Source organism: Clupea harengus, chromosome 1 (genome assembly GCF_900700415.2).
Source record: "Clupea harengus chromosome 1, Ch_v2.0.2, whole genome shotgun sequence".
In the NCBI taxonomy this organism is placed as follows: Eukaryota; Metazoa; Chordata; class Actinopteri; order Clupeiformes; family Clupeidae; genus Clupea; species Clupea harengus.
Window position 1 is genome coordinate 14,918,194 of NC_045152.1, and position 16,051 is coordinate 14,934,244.

General features: G+C 46.3%; 3 protein-coding genes across 4 annotated transcripts in view; 2 read left to right on the forward strand and 1 right to left on the reverse strand.

Annotated features, from left to right (window-relative positions):
• The window catches only part of LOC105907481 (5-hydroxytryptamine receptor 3A-like), a 12,812-nt gene extending 9,304 nt beyond the window's left edge, over window positions 1–3,508 (forward strand). Inside the window, exons 5-8 of the mRNA XM_031565780.2 lie at window positions 852–1,021; window positions 1,604–1,767; window positions 2,578–2,788; window positions 3,165–3,508. Coding sequence (XP_031421640.2) covers window positions 852–1,021; window positions 1,604–1,767; window positions 2,578–2,788; window positions 3,165–3,490 — 871 coding nt within the window. The 3' untranslated portion in view covers window positions 3,491–3,508. The remainder of the gene's footprint in view (window positions 1–851; window positions 1,022–1,603; window positions 1,768–2,577; window positions 2,789–3,164) is intronic.
• Window positions 3,509–4,413: 905 nt separating this feature from the next.
• On the forward strand, window positions 4,414–12,306 carry lrrc59 (leucine rich repeat containing 59). The gene is given in 8 exon segments (XM_012835848.3): window positions 4,414–4,932; window positions 5,226–5,285; window positions 6,944–7,102; window positions 7,827–7,931; window positions 9,849–9,879; window positions 9,882–9,920; window positions 10,225–10,416; window positions 11,154–12,306. Coding segments are annotated over 8 exon segments (951 nt in total). The 5' UTR covers window positions 4,414–4,830; the 3' UTR covers window positions 11,417–12,306.
• Window positions 12,307–12,570: 264 nt separating this feature from the next.
• Window positions 12,571–15,770, reverse strand: nat9 (N-acetyltransferase 9 (GCN5-related, putative)). Of its 2 annotated transcripts, none has more exons than XM_012835840.3 (7): window positions 15,565–15,770; window positions 15,350–15,439; window positions 15,135–15,244; window positions 14,699–14,839; window positions 14,407–14,466; window positions 14,213–14,307; window positions 12,571–13,375 (listed from the first exon to the last, which is right to left on the reverse strand). In XM_012835840.3, the coding sequence occupies exons 2-7, from the start codon at window positions 15,424–15,426 to the stop codon at window positions 13,244–13,246; spliced, it is 615 nt and encodes a 204-aa protein (XP_012691294.1). In that variant the 5' UTR covers window positions 15,427–15,439; window positions 15,565–15,770; the 3' UTR covers window positions 12,571–13,243. The 2 variants fall into 2 exon arrangements, with proteins under 2 accessions (XP_012691294.1, XP_031434123.1); XM_031578263.2 differs by having other exon boundaries at window positions 15,350–15,454.
• Between the last annotated feature and the right edge of the window lie 281 nt (window positions 15,771–16,051).

Here is a 16,051-nt window from a genome sequence, read left to right on the forward strand (position 1 = left end):
GATTTAATGAGTCAGAAACGCATGGATGATTTAATGAGTTTGTGGATGCAGTCAGAAACGTGTGGATGATTTAATGAGTCAGAAACGTGTGGATGACTTAATGAGTTGAACAACATGGGCTTCACTGTGTAGATGCTAACATGGCAGCTATCCAGATAGAAGAATGATCCAGGCCTGATCTGGCATGGTTCTGCACCTGATCAGAGCTAGATCAGGGACAATTTTAAACCAGATCAGGGGACAGATTAGGGCAGGATCAGGAACAGATTAAAGCTGGATCAGGGACAGCTTAAAGCAGGATCAGATTAAGGCAGGATCAGGGGACAGATTAAGGCAGGATCAGGGACAGATTAAAGCAGGATCAGATTAAGGCAGGATCAGGGGACAGATTAAGGCAGGATCAGGGGACAGATTAAGGCAGGATCAGTCCCAGATTAAAGCAGGATCAGGGACAGATTAAGGCAGGATTAGGGACAGATTAAGGGGACAGATTAAGGCAGGATCAGGGACAGATTAAGGCAGGATCAGGAACAGATTAAAGCAGGATCAGGTGACAGATTAAGGCAGGATCAGGGACAGATTAAGGCAGGATCAGGGGAGAGATTAAGGCAGGATCAGAAACAGATTAAGGGGACAGATTAAGGCAGGTTCAGGGACAGATTAAGGCAGGATCAGGGACAGATTAAGGCAGGCAGGATCAGGGACAGATTAAGGCAGGATCAGGTGACAGATTAAGGCAGGATCAGGGACAGATTAAGGCAGGATCAGGGGCAGGTCAATCCTAGAGCCAGCCACTGGCTGAGGTCTGAGGACTGTCAGGTCTTGTGACAGGAAGTGATGTGTCTTCACAGGATGGAGAAGAACGAGGCCAGTGGAAGTCCGTACCTGATGGTGAGACACGACGGCAGGGTCATTATGGACAACAACCTGAAGCTGGTGTCCACCTGTTCCATCGATATCCACAAGTTTCCGTTTGACACCCAGAATTGCAACCTCACTTTCTCCTCATCCATTTACACAGGTAGAACTCTAACTCTAGAATCCAAAGCAGCCATTCACACAGGTAGAACTCTAACTCTAGAACACAAAGCAGCCATTCACACAGGTAAAACTCTAACTCTAGAACACAAAGCAGCCATTCACGCAGGTAGAACTCTAACTCTAGAACACAAAGCAGCCCCATTCACACAGGTAGAACTGGTTCACATAGCTGATTCACTAAGCAATGTAACTAAGGTTACCTTTAAAAACATCACATAGCCTACTAGATTAACTAGATCATACTTACAGTTTCTGGACATTTTCCTCTGTCAAACACTTTCAAAAGTAAATAATTAATTCTGTATGATATTAACCTCACATTGAAACCATTTAATCATTTAATAAAAGATATGGTAGCATTTTAGATTACAGGGCCCATGGTGCCCTGTAACTCTGCCTCTAGAAAGTAATTATGAGCACTTTGATACTGTGCAAACATATACCACACTTCTATCTTAATTGTAATACCAGCCTTAGTTTTATATATTTACAAGGTCTCACATATACAAGTTTGATGTTGTTTTCTTTTCCCTGCCTTGGCCCTCACCCTCCTGAACGCAAGACCAGGAGATCCAGTTGGTCCCCCTGTCCAACTCATCTCTCGTGACGAAGAACTCACGGGAAATCATGCTGACCCACGGGGAGTGGGAGTTCATGAACGTCTCTGTGCACACAGTCAAAGTTGCCTACCAAGATCAGGGGACCTGGGACCAAGTAGTCTACACGGTAACCACAGTGGCAGTCTCTCTGTCTGTGTTCTAGAATCTGTAGTCTACACGGTAACCACAGTGGTAGTCTCTCTGTCAGTGTTCTAAAATCTGTAGCCTACATGGCAACCACAGTGGCAGTCTCTCTGTCTGTGTTCTAGAATCTGGAGTCTACACGGCAACCACAGTGGCAGTCTCTCTGTCAGTGTTCTAGAATCTGTAGTCTACACGGCAACCACAGTGGCAGTCTCTCTGTCTGTGTTCTAGAATCTGTAGCCTACACGGCAACCACAGTGGCAGTCTCTCTGTCTGTGTTCTAGAATCTAATTTTTCCGGAGGATTCCTCTGTCTTTGTGTTCTTGTGTTTCCCAAAAGCAGGGTTCTCATGTCTCTGTGGTCTAAGAGGTCACCAAGAGAAGGGTTTTTTCTGTCATTGTGTTCCTAAGAGGTTAGCAAGAGAAGGGTTCTTCTGTGTTTGAGTAAATTATCATCAGCAGTGTTCTTTGGTCTCTTTGTTCTAGTAGTCTACCTACAGAAGGGTTCTCCCTGACTGTGTTCCAGTAGATCATTATCAGAAGCGTTCCTCTATTCTTGTGTTCTAGTGGGTTCCTACGAACAGGGTACTTCTGTTTCTGTGTCACAGGATTCAGCAATGATTGATCAGAGCAAGGTTCTTTTGTTTCTGTGTTCTGTACATCCGGAGGGTTTCTCTGTGTGTATGTTTTACTAGAGCAAGGTTCTTTTGTTTCTGTGTTCTGTACATCCGGAGGGTTCCTCTGTGTATATGTTCTTACTAGAGCAGGGTTCTTTTGTTTCTGTGTTCTGTTAGATCACCATCAGGAGGGTTCCTCTGCTGCAGGTGCTGACCTTCATCATGCCCATCCTCTTCTTCCTCAGCCTGGACCTGGCGTCCTTCTTCATGCCCGACACGCGGGGGGATAAGCTGTGCTTTAAGGTCACTGTGCTGCTGGCCATGTCTGTCTTACTCCTCATCCTCAATGACACCTTTCCCTCCAAACCCAGCAAAACGCCACTAATGGGTGAGGCACACACACACGCACACGCACACATGCGCACACACACGCACACACACACGCGCGCGCACACACACACACGCGCACGCACGCACGCACACATCCCCTACATTCAAAACCCATCAACCCCCCCACACACACACACACAAACACAAGCAAATCCACTCCCTAATATGTGGTGACTAACCACTAACATACAGTCTCTCCTCTCCTCTCCTCTCCTCTGCTCTCCTCTCCTCTCCTCTCCTCTCCTCTGCTCTCCTCTCCCTCATCTCCTCTCCTCTCCTCTCCTCTCCTCTCCTTTCCTCTGCTCTCCTCTCCCTCATCTCCTCTCCTCTCCTCTCCTCTCCTCTCCTCTCTGCTCTGCTCTGCTCTCCGCCAGCTGTGTACGTGATAGTGGTGTTTGCCTTCATGCTGCTGAGCCTGCTGGAGACTATCCTGGTGGTGTACCTGATGGAGAGGGCCTCCACCCCCCGGGGGAGCAGGGCAGGCAGGGGCAGCAGGGGCAGCAGAGCCCCCAGCTCAGAGGGGCTCCACCTAAGCAGAGACGCCGGTATGCATCACATCACGTCACATCACATCATAAACCATTGCACTTACACAGAGAAGTGGACAGACTTAAGGCAAACACAAACAGATACAAATACAGGTACAAAGACAGATTCAGACACAGCTAAGCATGTTGAACCTAATAACAGCATGGGATAAGCAGAGCTAGGGAGGTCAGTGTGTGTGTGTGTGTGTATGTGTGTGTGTGTGTGTGCACAGACCGGCGGGGGCAGTGACTGAATAAAGACATGCTCTTGATTGTGCTGCTTCCATCCGAGCAGGAAAGAGGAAGTCTGCGGTTGGTGGGTGCATCTGCGGAGTGAACGGGGTATGTCAGCGCGAGACTCTCCCCATGGTGAACCCCCCCGAAACTGACGAGGGGGCAGAGGAGCGCTCCATCCCTCACCTCCTGCGCCTCATCCTCCAGGAGTTGCAGACGGACGCCCAGGAATCCGCTCGGGAGCACGGACAGCCCTGGCACCAGAACACGGCTGCCCAGCACGTCAACGCCACCTTCTTCCTGTTTTACCTGATCTCCATCTCCCTCTTCCTGCTCGTCCTCTTTTTGGACTGGATGTACTGGTAGACGTCAGATATAAGAAAACACAGTCTGCAGTGTTGAACAGTCCTCCACAGCTATGTGTGGGTATATATCTGAATATGTGTGCAGTACATACTACCAACTTTTTCATGTATAAACTCACCAACTTTAACTTTTGATGTATGTATTGTGTACGGGTTGGTAGACGGGGGTGGGGGGGTCATGTATAATTGCTTCTTGTTCAAAGTGTCATAGTTCAGTCCTGATAAAGCACAGATTGTAGTCGTGATCAATCAATGTGAAGGACTCAGCAAAAGGCTAACAAGTGAATTTCATTGTGTGAATTATATTTATCTGTTGACTCATATGGTGAAATTAAATTAAAATAAAGGCTTATTGACTGACCTTTTCGACGTTTTTGGGTGCTATGACAAAGGCTTTGGAAGAAAAGCTGATTCGCTTGTCTAACCCTTACAACAGCAGGTTTATCCTCCCGCCGCTAGATGGCGCCTCATTCGCACAACTTCCATCTCCTAGGATGCCAACGTGACTGTGCGAGTGAATGAATGACGTGGATGTAAGTCCGGGTAGTGAGTGCCTCTGTGATTCAGTGTTAGTAATTATTTTCTGTCAACAGTCTCACCAGTAAGCTTCTGACAGTGAAGTCAGACAAATAACACAATTATTTAACTCGACTAGAAATAACCAACAGAAACTCTGAACATTGACATAGCTGTAATCGTTGTTATCGTAGCTAGCGATAGCTAAAGAAACCTGTAGCTAGCAGTAGGTACTGTAAGCTAAGTGTTAAAACTTCATTTTAGCTAGCCAACCTAAGGAATCCTGTGACTTGGCATTTCATGATTTGCACTCCTTTCATCCAAACGGGCTGCGCACTTCATACAGCTTACTTACGAATTTAACCAGTAAATAACCGTGACTACAGAAACTTCACAGAATGAGAGTGAAAGCCAAATTTGAAAATATTCGAGACAAAATTGACGGCAATGAGGTGGACCTCAGTCTGTGCAACCTCACAGATGTGCCCGTTCGAGAGCTGGTAAGTTACACGTTCATGTATTTTGTGTAAGTAAGCTAGAACGGGCAGCGAGGGACGGCAACAGACACTGATCTGATTCAAAGAAAAAGTGTCGTTGAATGTACATTTACATTTACATTTAGTCATTTAGCAGACGCTTTTGTCCAAAGCGACGTACAAGGGAGAGAATATAAAGTTGCTGCTAGTTAGAACTGTCATGGATTTGAACTACGTTTGATTACTACGTCTTGATGTGTGTGTTCGCTTTACTGCTCACTGTACTGACAGTAAATGCGTGCTCTTGCAATACACAGGCTGCGTATCCCAAAGCCACGTCACTGGATCTGTCCTGCAACAATCTGATCACACTAACAGTAAGTACACACACACACACCCTTACTTATTTACTACCAGTGAGTGCACACACACCGCCTTACTTATTTACTACCAGTGAGTACACACACACCGCCTTACTTATGTATTTCCAGTGAGTACACACCGCCTTACTTATGTTCTTTCAGTGAGTACACACACACCGCCTTACGTATGTACTTCCAGTGAGTACACACACACACACACACACACACACACACACTCCCTTACTTATTTATTTGCATGCTCCAGCTCGTGCCCCGTAAACCGTTTCAAGACAGACGTTATTAAGTCTCATTTGGTTAAACGCTCTCAGAGGAACCAAGGAGCAAGGACTAATAAGCGCCTGTTTGGGATCAATGTGTGGCCGTGGTGCACTCATCCAGGTGTGTTATGGGGGAGGAGACGAGGGGAAATTAATTGGGTTTGAATGGGGTGAGTTTGCAACCCGAAAGATGGCCAGTCAGATACCGGCCGTCCTGTTCTGTATTATGAAGAGCCAACCACATTATCGGAAAAGACAAAACGGAGGTTTCATCTGAAATGTTTATTACACCATTGCTATAGCAACAGCCGCGCTGTGAAATGTGGCACATGCGCAGTAAGCAGATCAACCAGAAAAATAAAGTCTGTTTTTAGCCTAATTTTAGCAACTATTGAAACAAATGGCTGGCTTATGCTTACTTTGTTGTGTGGGAACACACACACACACACACACACACACACACACACTAACAAAGGAGAGCGCCTGCCTTTGATAATTGACTTGATAATTGACTCCAGGCACTGAGTGGGAGGCTACATCAGAGACGGGAAGACTGAGACGGGTAAAACACTGGACAGTCACTCTCTACAGACGCAGGTGTACCTCTGTAGGGATCCTTGTGTGTGTGTGTGTGTGTGTGTGTGTGTGTGTGTGTGTGTGTGTGTGTGTGTGTGTGTGTGTGTGTGTGTGTGTGTGTGTGTGTGTGTGTGTGTGTGTGTGTGTGTGTGTGTGTGTGTGTGTGTGTGTGTGTGTGTGTGTGTGTGTGTGTGTGTAAAACACTGGACAGTCACTCTCTACAGACGCAGGTGTACCTCTGTAGGGATCCTTGTGTGTGTGTGTAAAACACTGGACAGTCACTCTCTACAGACGCAGGTGTACCTCTGTAGGGATCCTTGTCAAACCCTTATGGTAACATTCGTGAGCCTGTCACTGTTGAAACCATGCGGTTTACTTTGACGTGCTGGCTTGCCGTGTTGCCATTGTGCTTGCACTAAGGGGGTTTCAGGCTCTGGGCTCTGTAAAGCGCCTAGAGACAATTGTATTGTTATGGCGCTATATAAATAAAATTGAATTGAATTGAATTGAATTGCCTGGATTCCATTGTATAGCTGTTTTAGAGTTCTAGTTCAGCACTGGATTTGGATAGTTAATTCGGTATGCACAACCTCTATCGCGTTCAGGGCTGTTTCACCTCCGCCACTCATATCCAAGGGCTACACCTTAACGTTAGTCAACTCAACAACAGACTATTTAGCATTTTTCACTCGGTCACGTCAAGACAGACTCAGTGTGATGTCCATGTGACTCCTCAGGCACATTTCGGGAGTGTGTGTGTGGTGCCCTGGTCTGATGTGAGTGTAGTGATGGTGTGTGTCCTCTGTGCCTCCCCCCCAGCCCGAGTTCTGCAGCCTGAGCCATCTGGTGCGGATTGACCTGAGCAAAAACCAGCTGAGTAGCCTGCCGGAGGAGCTGGGCCGCCTCACCAGCCTCAACCATCTGGACCTGTTCCAGAACAAACTCAACACACTGCCCGTCAGCTTCTCACAGCTCAGGGTGAGACGCACGCACACGCACGCACACACACACACACACACACACACACACACACACACACACACACACACACACAAACTCAACACACTGCCCGTCAGCTTCTCACAGCTCAGGGTGGGACACACACACACACACACACACACACACACACACACACAAACACAAACTCAACACACTGCCTGTCAGCTTCTCACAGCTCAGGGTGAGACACACACACACACACACACACACACACACACACACACACACAAACACAAACTCAACACACTGCCTGTCAGCTTCTCACAGCTCAGGGTGAGACACACACACACAAACACGCACACACACACACGCGCATACACGCATACACACACACACAAACACGCACACGCACACACACATACACACACACAAACACACACACACATGCGTGCACACACACACACACACACATAGACATATGCATGCACACACACACACACACACATAGACATACGCATGCACACATACATGCACACACATAAACATATGCACGCACGCACACACACATACATACATGTACGCACACATCCACAGGTGTACGCATGCACATATACATCCACACACACACACACACACACACACACACACACACACACACACACACACACTGTTGCATAGGATAAACAAACTTCTAATCACTGACTTTAAACCTTATTCCTGTGTGTGTGTGTGTGTGTGTGTGTGTGTGTGTGTGTGTGTGTAGAGTCTGAAATGGCTGGACTTAAAGGACAACCCTCTGGAGCCAGCGTTGGCCAAAGCAGCTGGTGACTGTTTGGATGACAAACAGTGCAGGCAATGTGCTGTCGCAGTAAGTACACACACACACACACACACTTGTATCACGGAGCATCACTGACTCCTTCATCAGTATCTTCACGTATCTTCCTGCCTGAGGCACGTCAAACTACGGGGCGCCAGAGAGGACAAAAGCCGAGTGAAAATGGCAAGAGGAAACGGCTATGTGAGAAAGGACGAGTTACTGCGTGAGAGAGGCTGAGTTGCCGTTTAGTACGCACGAGAGATCGAGTTACTGCGCAAGAGAGGTTTACTTTAAGAAGGTGATGAACCATAAAAACAGATGATTTGATCTGAAAGCTCCATCCAGAAAGCCCAGATCAGTGAATCAAGCCTAGATCAGTGAATCAAGCCCAGATCAGTGAATCAAGCCTAGATGTTCCTGGGGACAACAGTGCTGCTTCTTGATCTGACTTCTTTTACTCTTGTGCTAGTAGGCCTACTTGCACTGCATCTTGCTTAAAGTTAAAGTTCAAATCTCATACTCATACTCTTTATCAGTTTCTGCTTCATCAGAATCAAACAGAACACATGCCTACCACATTTCTGAAGAGGCTTGTCCTGTGTGTGTGTATGAAATATAAGAGTTTATTTCTACTAATAATTCATAATTTAATGTGATTGCAACAGTATGCAACAATTTGGCACTTTTTAAGGTAGCTCATGTTTTTGTAAGCAACTATTTTTAGCCATCATCCTCAAATTCATTTTGGTCGTATATGGTCATGCCAAGGACCCATAGACACACCTGTCGTTGATGGTATATGGTCATGCCAAGGACCCATAAACACACCTGTCGTTCCCACTATCCACCCACGCTATACACTATATATAATTCTGTGGTCCGGATTGGATCACATCACTAAAATCGGGCAAAATATTTCACAACAGACTTAATTAAGACGCCACTTCACATGCTAGCAAGCTTTTATCAGTCCCAGTTGTGCTGCTGTTTGTATTTGCAAGGTTTTTGCCATGCGGAGTTACCTGGCTAGTTGTCCACGAAACAGCACACAGGATTTAATTTCAAAGAAATACCATGAGATACAAAAGAACGAGTAAACAGAGGCCCTTCTCAAGAACTGCGTGACTGCCTCTGCTTTATACTCTTGATACAAATATCAACGGTAATTGATAAATGAACCAAAACAAAGGCATGTCACACTTCTTGTTTTTCTTGATTCTCTATTTACTCATAATAATATTTCGTCTCTTGTTGGTGTGGGGCATGTTCTCTGTGATGTGAAACTCGATCACTCTTGCGTGGTGAAACCTATCCTCTCCTGTGCATAATAATATCTCCGTAGTAGTTTCTGTTGCGCACTAAATGGCCCTTCAACCTCCCTCATACGGTACCTCACTCTCTCACGCACCTTCAACCTCTCACATGTGGTAACTCACTCTCTCACACACACCTTCAACATCTCTCATGTGGTAACTCACTCTCTCACACACACACTCACTCTCTCTCACACACCTTCAACATCTCTCATGTGGTAACTCACTCTCTCTCTCACACACACACCTTCAACATCTCTCATGTGGTACCTCACTCTCTCACACACACACTCACTCTCTCTCACACACCTTCAACATCTCATGTGGTAACTCACTCTCACACACACACACCTTCAACATCTCTCATGTGGTAACTCACTCGTATATTCGTTTCCTCTCACAATTTTCGCTTGGCTTTTGTCCAGTTTGGCACTTCACATCAGACAAGCAATGGAGGGGTCAAGGTTCTGGAATTTAACAACACTCCAGTTGTCAGAGACAAGTCTAAGTTGTGCTGATGGTGTGTGTGTGTGTGTGTGTGTGTGTGTGTGTGTGTGTGTGTGTGTGTGTGTGTGTGTGTGTGTGTGTGTGTGTGTGTGTGTGTGTGTGTGTGTGTGTGTGTGTGTGTGTGTGTGTGTGTGTGTGTGTGTAGGTACTGCAGTACATGAGGGTCCTGCAGGAGGAGGAGACAGACTGAGTGAGAAGCGTCTGCTCAGACTGAGAGGTGAGTGCTACATCCAATTTCAGCCACTAGAGGGCACTAGCACATAGACAAAAGGTCTTGGCAAACACGGGTCTGGTCATTTCATTCCAACAGTGTAATGGATTAGAATCGAGGATTAAATCTTTCATTTCCAACACACTTCACTCACACACCAGGTGGCAGTGTCTCTCTCTGAAAGATGAACATGGAAATGTCTGTTTCCTTTCCAGTCGGTGTCGTACCTCAGAGAGAGAGACACTCTGCCAGTTCTGAGGTAGCAGCTGTCTCATGTTGTTATTGTGTCCCCCCGTCCCCCGTCCCCCAGAGCTGGAGCTGAAGCGCGAGGCCAAGCAGAAGGAGCGGGAGGCCAAAGAGAAGGAGGTGCGGAAGCGAGAGAAGGCAGAGGAGAAGGAGAGGAAGAGGAAGGAGTACGAGGCTCAGCAGGCTGCTCTGGCTGCCCAGGAACAGCAGAGGAAGAAGAGGGAGGAGAAGAAGAAGAGAGCCGCCACCGCTGCAGGTGAGTCATGGTGGGGCCTGCGGGCAATGCCAAGAAAGCCTGAGTTAACACCTCAATCTCTGTGTGATTAGACAAGACAGCCATGTCTGTGTGTTAGCCTTCTGACTGTCAGCCTTCTGACTGTCAGTTAGCCCAACTCGGAGGGGAAATCAGGAATAAAGGCGTTATTTGCCCCCAGCCTCTACACCAGTCATGGGGTGATGGACTAGCTAATAAGACACATTGTAGGGAGCTGGGATGTTGACCCACCAGTAACGTTAGGGCTTCACTGGGTGAGCGTACTTCCTGTAGTAGTGTGGAGAATACTTTATTTGTGTCGCTTTATCAGCTGAAGTCAGAGGTGTATAAAGAAGATGAATACATAAAGAGAAGAGTGTGATCTGACCAGTGTGAACATGTGCTTCCTGTCCTGTGTGAACATGTGCTTCCTGTCCTGTGTGAACATGTGCTTCCTGTCCTGTGTTGACATGTGCTTCCTGTCCTGTGTGAACATGTGCTTCCTGTCCTGTGTGAACATGTGCTTCCTGTCCTGTGTTGACTTGTGCTTCCTGTCCTGTGTTGACATGTGCTTCCTGTCCTGTGTTGCCATGTGCTTCCTGTCCTGTGTGAACATGTGCTTCCTGTCCTGTGTTGACATGTGCTTCCTGTCCTGTGTTGACATGTGCTTCTTGTCCTGTGTGAACATGTGCTTCCTGTCATGTGTGAACATGTGCTTCCTGTCCTGTGTTGCCTGACAGATAAGAAGAAGGTGGAGTCTGCGGCGGCGGCGAGTTCTGGTTGGTCGGTGTCGTCTGTGCTGCTCCGCCTCCTGCTCCTGCTGCTGCTGGGGGTGGGCGGGTCTGTGGCGGCGTGCCATCTGAGCGCGCTCAGAGAGGAGGAGGTGTGTGCACCGCTCCGGTTGCTCCTGCAGGGGGCACTGCAGTGGGCTCAGAGCCAGGAGCTGCTCCAGCCCCTCCTCCAGAAACTCTCCGCCCTCACCGCCGCCAGCCCGACCCTCTGACGTCATCACCAGCCTCTCAGCAGCCACGCCCTTCCTCCGCCCACCTGGCGAAGAGAGACCACCTGGCTAGCAAGCCCCTCCTCCTAAATATCGCCCCTGTGACATCACCAGCCAGCGTCTCTGCAACCACGCCCTCCGATGACCAGCAAGCCCCTCCCTCTAGCCTTTGGCCCCACCCAGTGCCATCACATGCTGTCAATCATACTCTGACATTTCAACATGCCCTCGCCATAGGACAGCCCAGGATCCTCCCCCATGCCTGTAGCCCCTCCCTTTAGAGTGCTCACCCTGGCTAATCAGATTGGGGCTTGGCTTAGAGGGCGTGGTGAATTCTAGAATGGTGTGGTGAATTCTAGAATGTTGTGGTGAATTCTAGAAAGGTGTGGTTGTGGTGAAGGAGGCGTTTCCATCAGCATAAATTCCTATGGAATTGTTTCTGCCGGTTCTTGCTCGTTCTGGTTTTAACCAATCACAGTGGATTTCTTGTGCTGACACAAGCTTAGCTGCCCCCCAGTGGGCGGGGCCTTGCTGCCGTGTCTGAAGTATCTAACTGCCAATCAGAAGCGTTGCTGCCCAGTCACTTAGCAATGCCAACTGTCTGTGGCTGTGACTTTTTTGCTGCTGCCTTTAGCTGTGCTAACAGTCCTCAGTTCAGTCTTGCATGCCATGCTAGTTAGTTAGTTAGTGTGTGTGTGTGTCTGCGTGAGTGCGTGCGTGCGCCCGCCTGCCTGCCTGCAACTGGTATCAACCCTAACTTCAGTCCTATACGCCACGCTACGAAGTGTGTGTGTGTGTGTGTGTGTGTGTGTGTGTGTGTGTGTGTGTGTGTGTGTGTGTAGGCAGGTCAAACTGACTGGGGGTCGCAGCTTGAATAAAGAGGTCAAATTGCACTTGTGTCTGAAGGTCTCATCTCTACATGAACACACACACACTTGCTAGAGTTCAGTGTCATCTCTACATGAACACACACACTGATCAGTGTCTCATCTGTACATGAACACACACTGATCAGTGTCATCTCTACATGAACACACACACTGATCAGTCTCATCTCTACATGAACACACACGCTGGCTAGAGTTCAGTCTCATCTCTACATGAACACACACACACTGGCTAGTGATCAGTGGTCAATAAATGCCTGACAGCATGAGAACGTTCTAGAAAGAGCCAAAGTTTGTGTTCTTGTGTTTACTGTAAGAATATAATCCAAGCAAAGCATAGGTAACAACACTACAATATCACAAGACTATAACTTTAGTGTTATGAATGCTTTTATCAAAGGTGACGTAAAAGTACATTTTCACACAAAAGTAATATTTGTTATTCTTGTATTTCAAATGTAATATTTGTTATACTTGTATTTCAAATGTAATATTTGTTATACTTGTATCTCAAATGTAATATTTGTTATACTTGTATTTCAAATGTAATATTTGTTATACTGGTATTACAAATGGTGTGTGCATCTCTCAGAACAGGCCTCAGTAACCCCGAGCTGACACAGTAACACACTGAATGGAACATTGCGGAGACGGAATCTCCCTGACTTATGGTCTCTCGGTAGAGGATACACCAACAACAGCGATCTAATCTAACTAATGGTCGTCGCTGCTTTCATTACAGTTAGTTTCCTACTGGCCTTCCCTATCTGAAGGCCAGTAGTGTACAGTGTTGGGGGGCAGATGGTTTTGCACTTGGGTGGTCCAAGTCAAGGCCCCTGCAGAGATGATTGGTCACGCCACACCATGTGACGTCTGTGGAGATGACGATGATGATGATAGGTCACAATCCCAGATCATGTGAGTTCTGGTTTGGGGGCGTGGCTCAGTGACGACTGTCCCGAGCCTTCCTGTACTCGTGCTCCTGTAAGTCTGTGTTGCATAGCAACAGTGGGTTCGCCGCTTCATCAACATTCATGCCCAGGGTCACCTCCCGAAACGCCTCGCTGACGGAGAGCTGCGAGAAACACAATACACAGTTAAACACACACACTCCAATCATACACAGTTAAACACACACACTCCAATCATACACAGATAAACACACACACTCCAATCATACACAGATAAACACACACACTCCAATCATACACAGATAAACACACACACTCCAATCATACACAGATAAACACACACACTCCAATCATACACAGATAAACACACACACTCCAATCATACACAGATAAACACACACACTCCAATCATACACAGTTAAAAACACACTCCAATCATACACAGTTAAACACACTACCGGTTACTGAAATACACAGATCTATCTCTACCTGTTTCTGAAATATACACATATATCTCTACAGGTTACTGAAATATACACATATATCTCTACCTGTTTCTGAAATATACACATATATCTCTACAGGTTACTGAAATATACACATATATCTCTACAGGTTACTGAAATATACACATATATCTCTACCGGTTACTGAAATATACAGATATATCTCTACAGGTTACTGAAATATACACATATATCTCTACAGGTTACTGAAATATACAGATATATCTCTACCGGTTACTGAAATATACAGATATATCTCTACAGATTACTGAAATATACACATATATCTCTACCGGTTACTGAAATATACACATATATCTCCAGTTTAACCAGTTCTCCACTAACTCATCAAGGTTGAATAATACAGTTAATTAATAACTTGACTAATTAAAAATAAGGCTGCTTGGATTTTACTCTACTACTTTTATACGTTACTTTGTTAAGAGGTTTCAGCCAAATGAACTCTGATGTATAAACAAGCACTGTTAGGCCTACCTCTCCGAAGCCCAGCTTTTTGAACACGGCGATGCTCACTGTGTTATCCAGGCCAATTTTGGCCTCAAACTTCCTGATGCCCAGTCTGGTGAAAGCTGCAGAGAGCATGATATTCTGTGTTTAACACTTAGCCAGAGACGGACCTCCACAGATAGCCTACACACGGATGATGCAGAGGAGTTATAAAAACATACCATAGCACAGCATAATCTGCGTCACCTCTTTCCCAATCCCTCTTCCTCTGTAGCTGGGCTCTGGGGGAGAGAGAGAGGTAATCAAAGAGAGATAAGGGGGAGTATCTAACTGGAAGAGATGACGTGGTCATGCAAACATTGAGAGTGAAACATTGAGTGTTTGAACATTGAGAGTGAAACATTGAGTGTTTGAAACATTGAGAGTGAAACATTGAGTGTTTAAAACATTGAGTGTTTGAAACATTGAGAGTGAAACATTGAGTGTTTGAAACATTGAGTGTTTTTAAATCACCTGCGATCATAATCTCCACCTCTGCCAGTGATTGGTCACTGGGATCGGTCAGGTAAATGTTCACATCTCCCACCATGCACTGCTCCTCCGGCACGGTGGGCTCATCCCACTTCTGCTTGTCGAGGATGATGAAGGTGCATTCTACAAAGTAGACAGAGGTGCGTACAGGAGGTAGAGAAGTCGTTTAGTAATCAGAAGGTTGCTAGTTCGATTCCCTGTCGAGCGTCCTTGAGCAAGACACTGAACCCCTAATTGCTCCTGATGTGCAGTGTGCCATCAGTGTAAATGTAAAATGTGTATACATCCTTGTAAATCGCATTGGATAAAAGCGTCTGCTAAATGACTAAATGTAAATGCGTATGACCATCAGAGAGATGATCAGGTCAGTGAATCTGAGGCTATGGATGGATTAGGAAGGAGGAGGATGAAGACTCACTGTCATCGTCCTCTCTCCAGCTGCGCTGCATCTCGAACTCCTGCTCCAGCGAGAGCGGTTCCGAAGCGGTCAGCTTCTGCAGCTCCTCCGAGCCCATCCATTCGTGGTACCTGACCGGACAGACACCGAAACACATCACCGAGCCTGTCACTCAAAAACACATCACCGAGCTGTCTGGGCAGTCCTGAACTCAGGGTTTCCCGAATGCAGCTTACCTGGGTACGTGGTTTGAGTTGTAAGGCACCAGAACAATCTTCTTTCCCTCCAGTAAAGTATTTTCATTTATCCTCATAGTGGGCGATCCGCTATTTAAACCAAAGCTTTTGCAAGTTATAAATATTCAAAGTTGTACACAGAGATGACAGACGGGTGATGTTGAGACATCAAGCAATTATGATGAGAGGCTAGATAGAAAAACAAATATGCTTACCTTTTGATAGCTTCGTGAATTTTAAGTTGTGTCACCTAGCTTGGACCATCAAAGAAGAAATTACGAATCCTACAATTTATAAAATACAAAAATGTCGATGAGGTACTATAGAAGATAAACGAAGAACTAATTTCACTGTGCATAGATTCATTCCGGATTCATGAATGGTCAGTCAGGCCAAGAGGAACCTTTTTGTGTTGCTTTTCCGGGTTAAGAGACCACAGTTTTTCAAAATAAAAGTCTCAATGAAATAAAAGTCTCAACGAGATTTTTTTTCAGTGTTATTATTTCAATCTAAAGGTAACATATATCACACCCTCTTCACCGTCTTTCGTGCCTACAGAAGCACTCTTCATCAACAAATGCTGTTTTAGACAGTATCCACACACATGCAGCAGTGAAGCAGAATGGTTGGTGAGGTTTTTAAGAGCAAGGCTGTTCAGTAAAGCTATGGAGGCCCTGATGGGGAAAACAGACGGACTTATCA

Bases quoted from the DNA above. Each gene is read 5' to 3' on its own strand.
- nat9 (XM_012835840.3), bottom strand. From the start codon at position 15,426: ATGAGGATAAATGAAAATACTTTACTGGAGGGAAAGAAGATTGTTCTG. The intron at 15,245-15,349 runs GTAAGCTGCATT...CTGTCCGGTCAG, and splicing joins AACTCAAACCACGTACCCAG to GTACCACGAATGGATGGGCT. The intron at 14,840-15,134 runs GTGAGTCTTCAT...TCTACTTTGTAG, and splicing joins CTGGAGAGAGGACGATGACA to AATGCACCTTCATCATCCTC.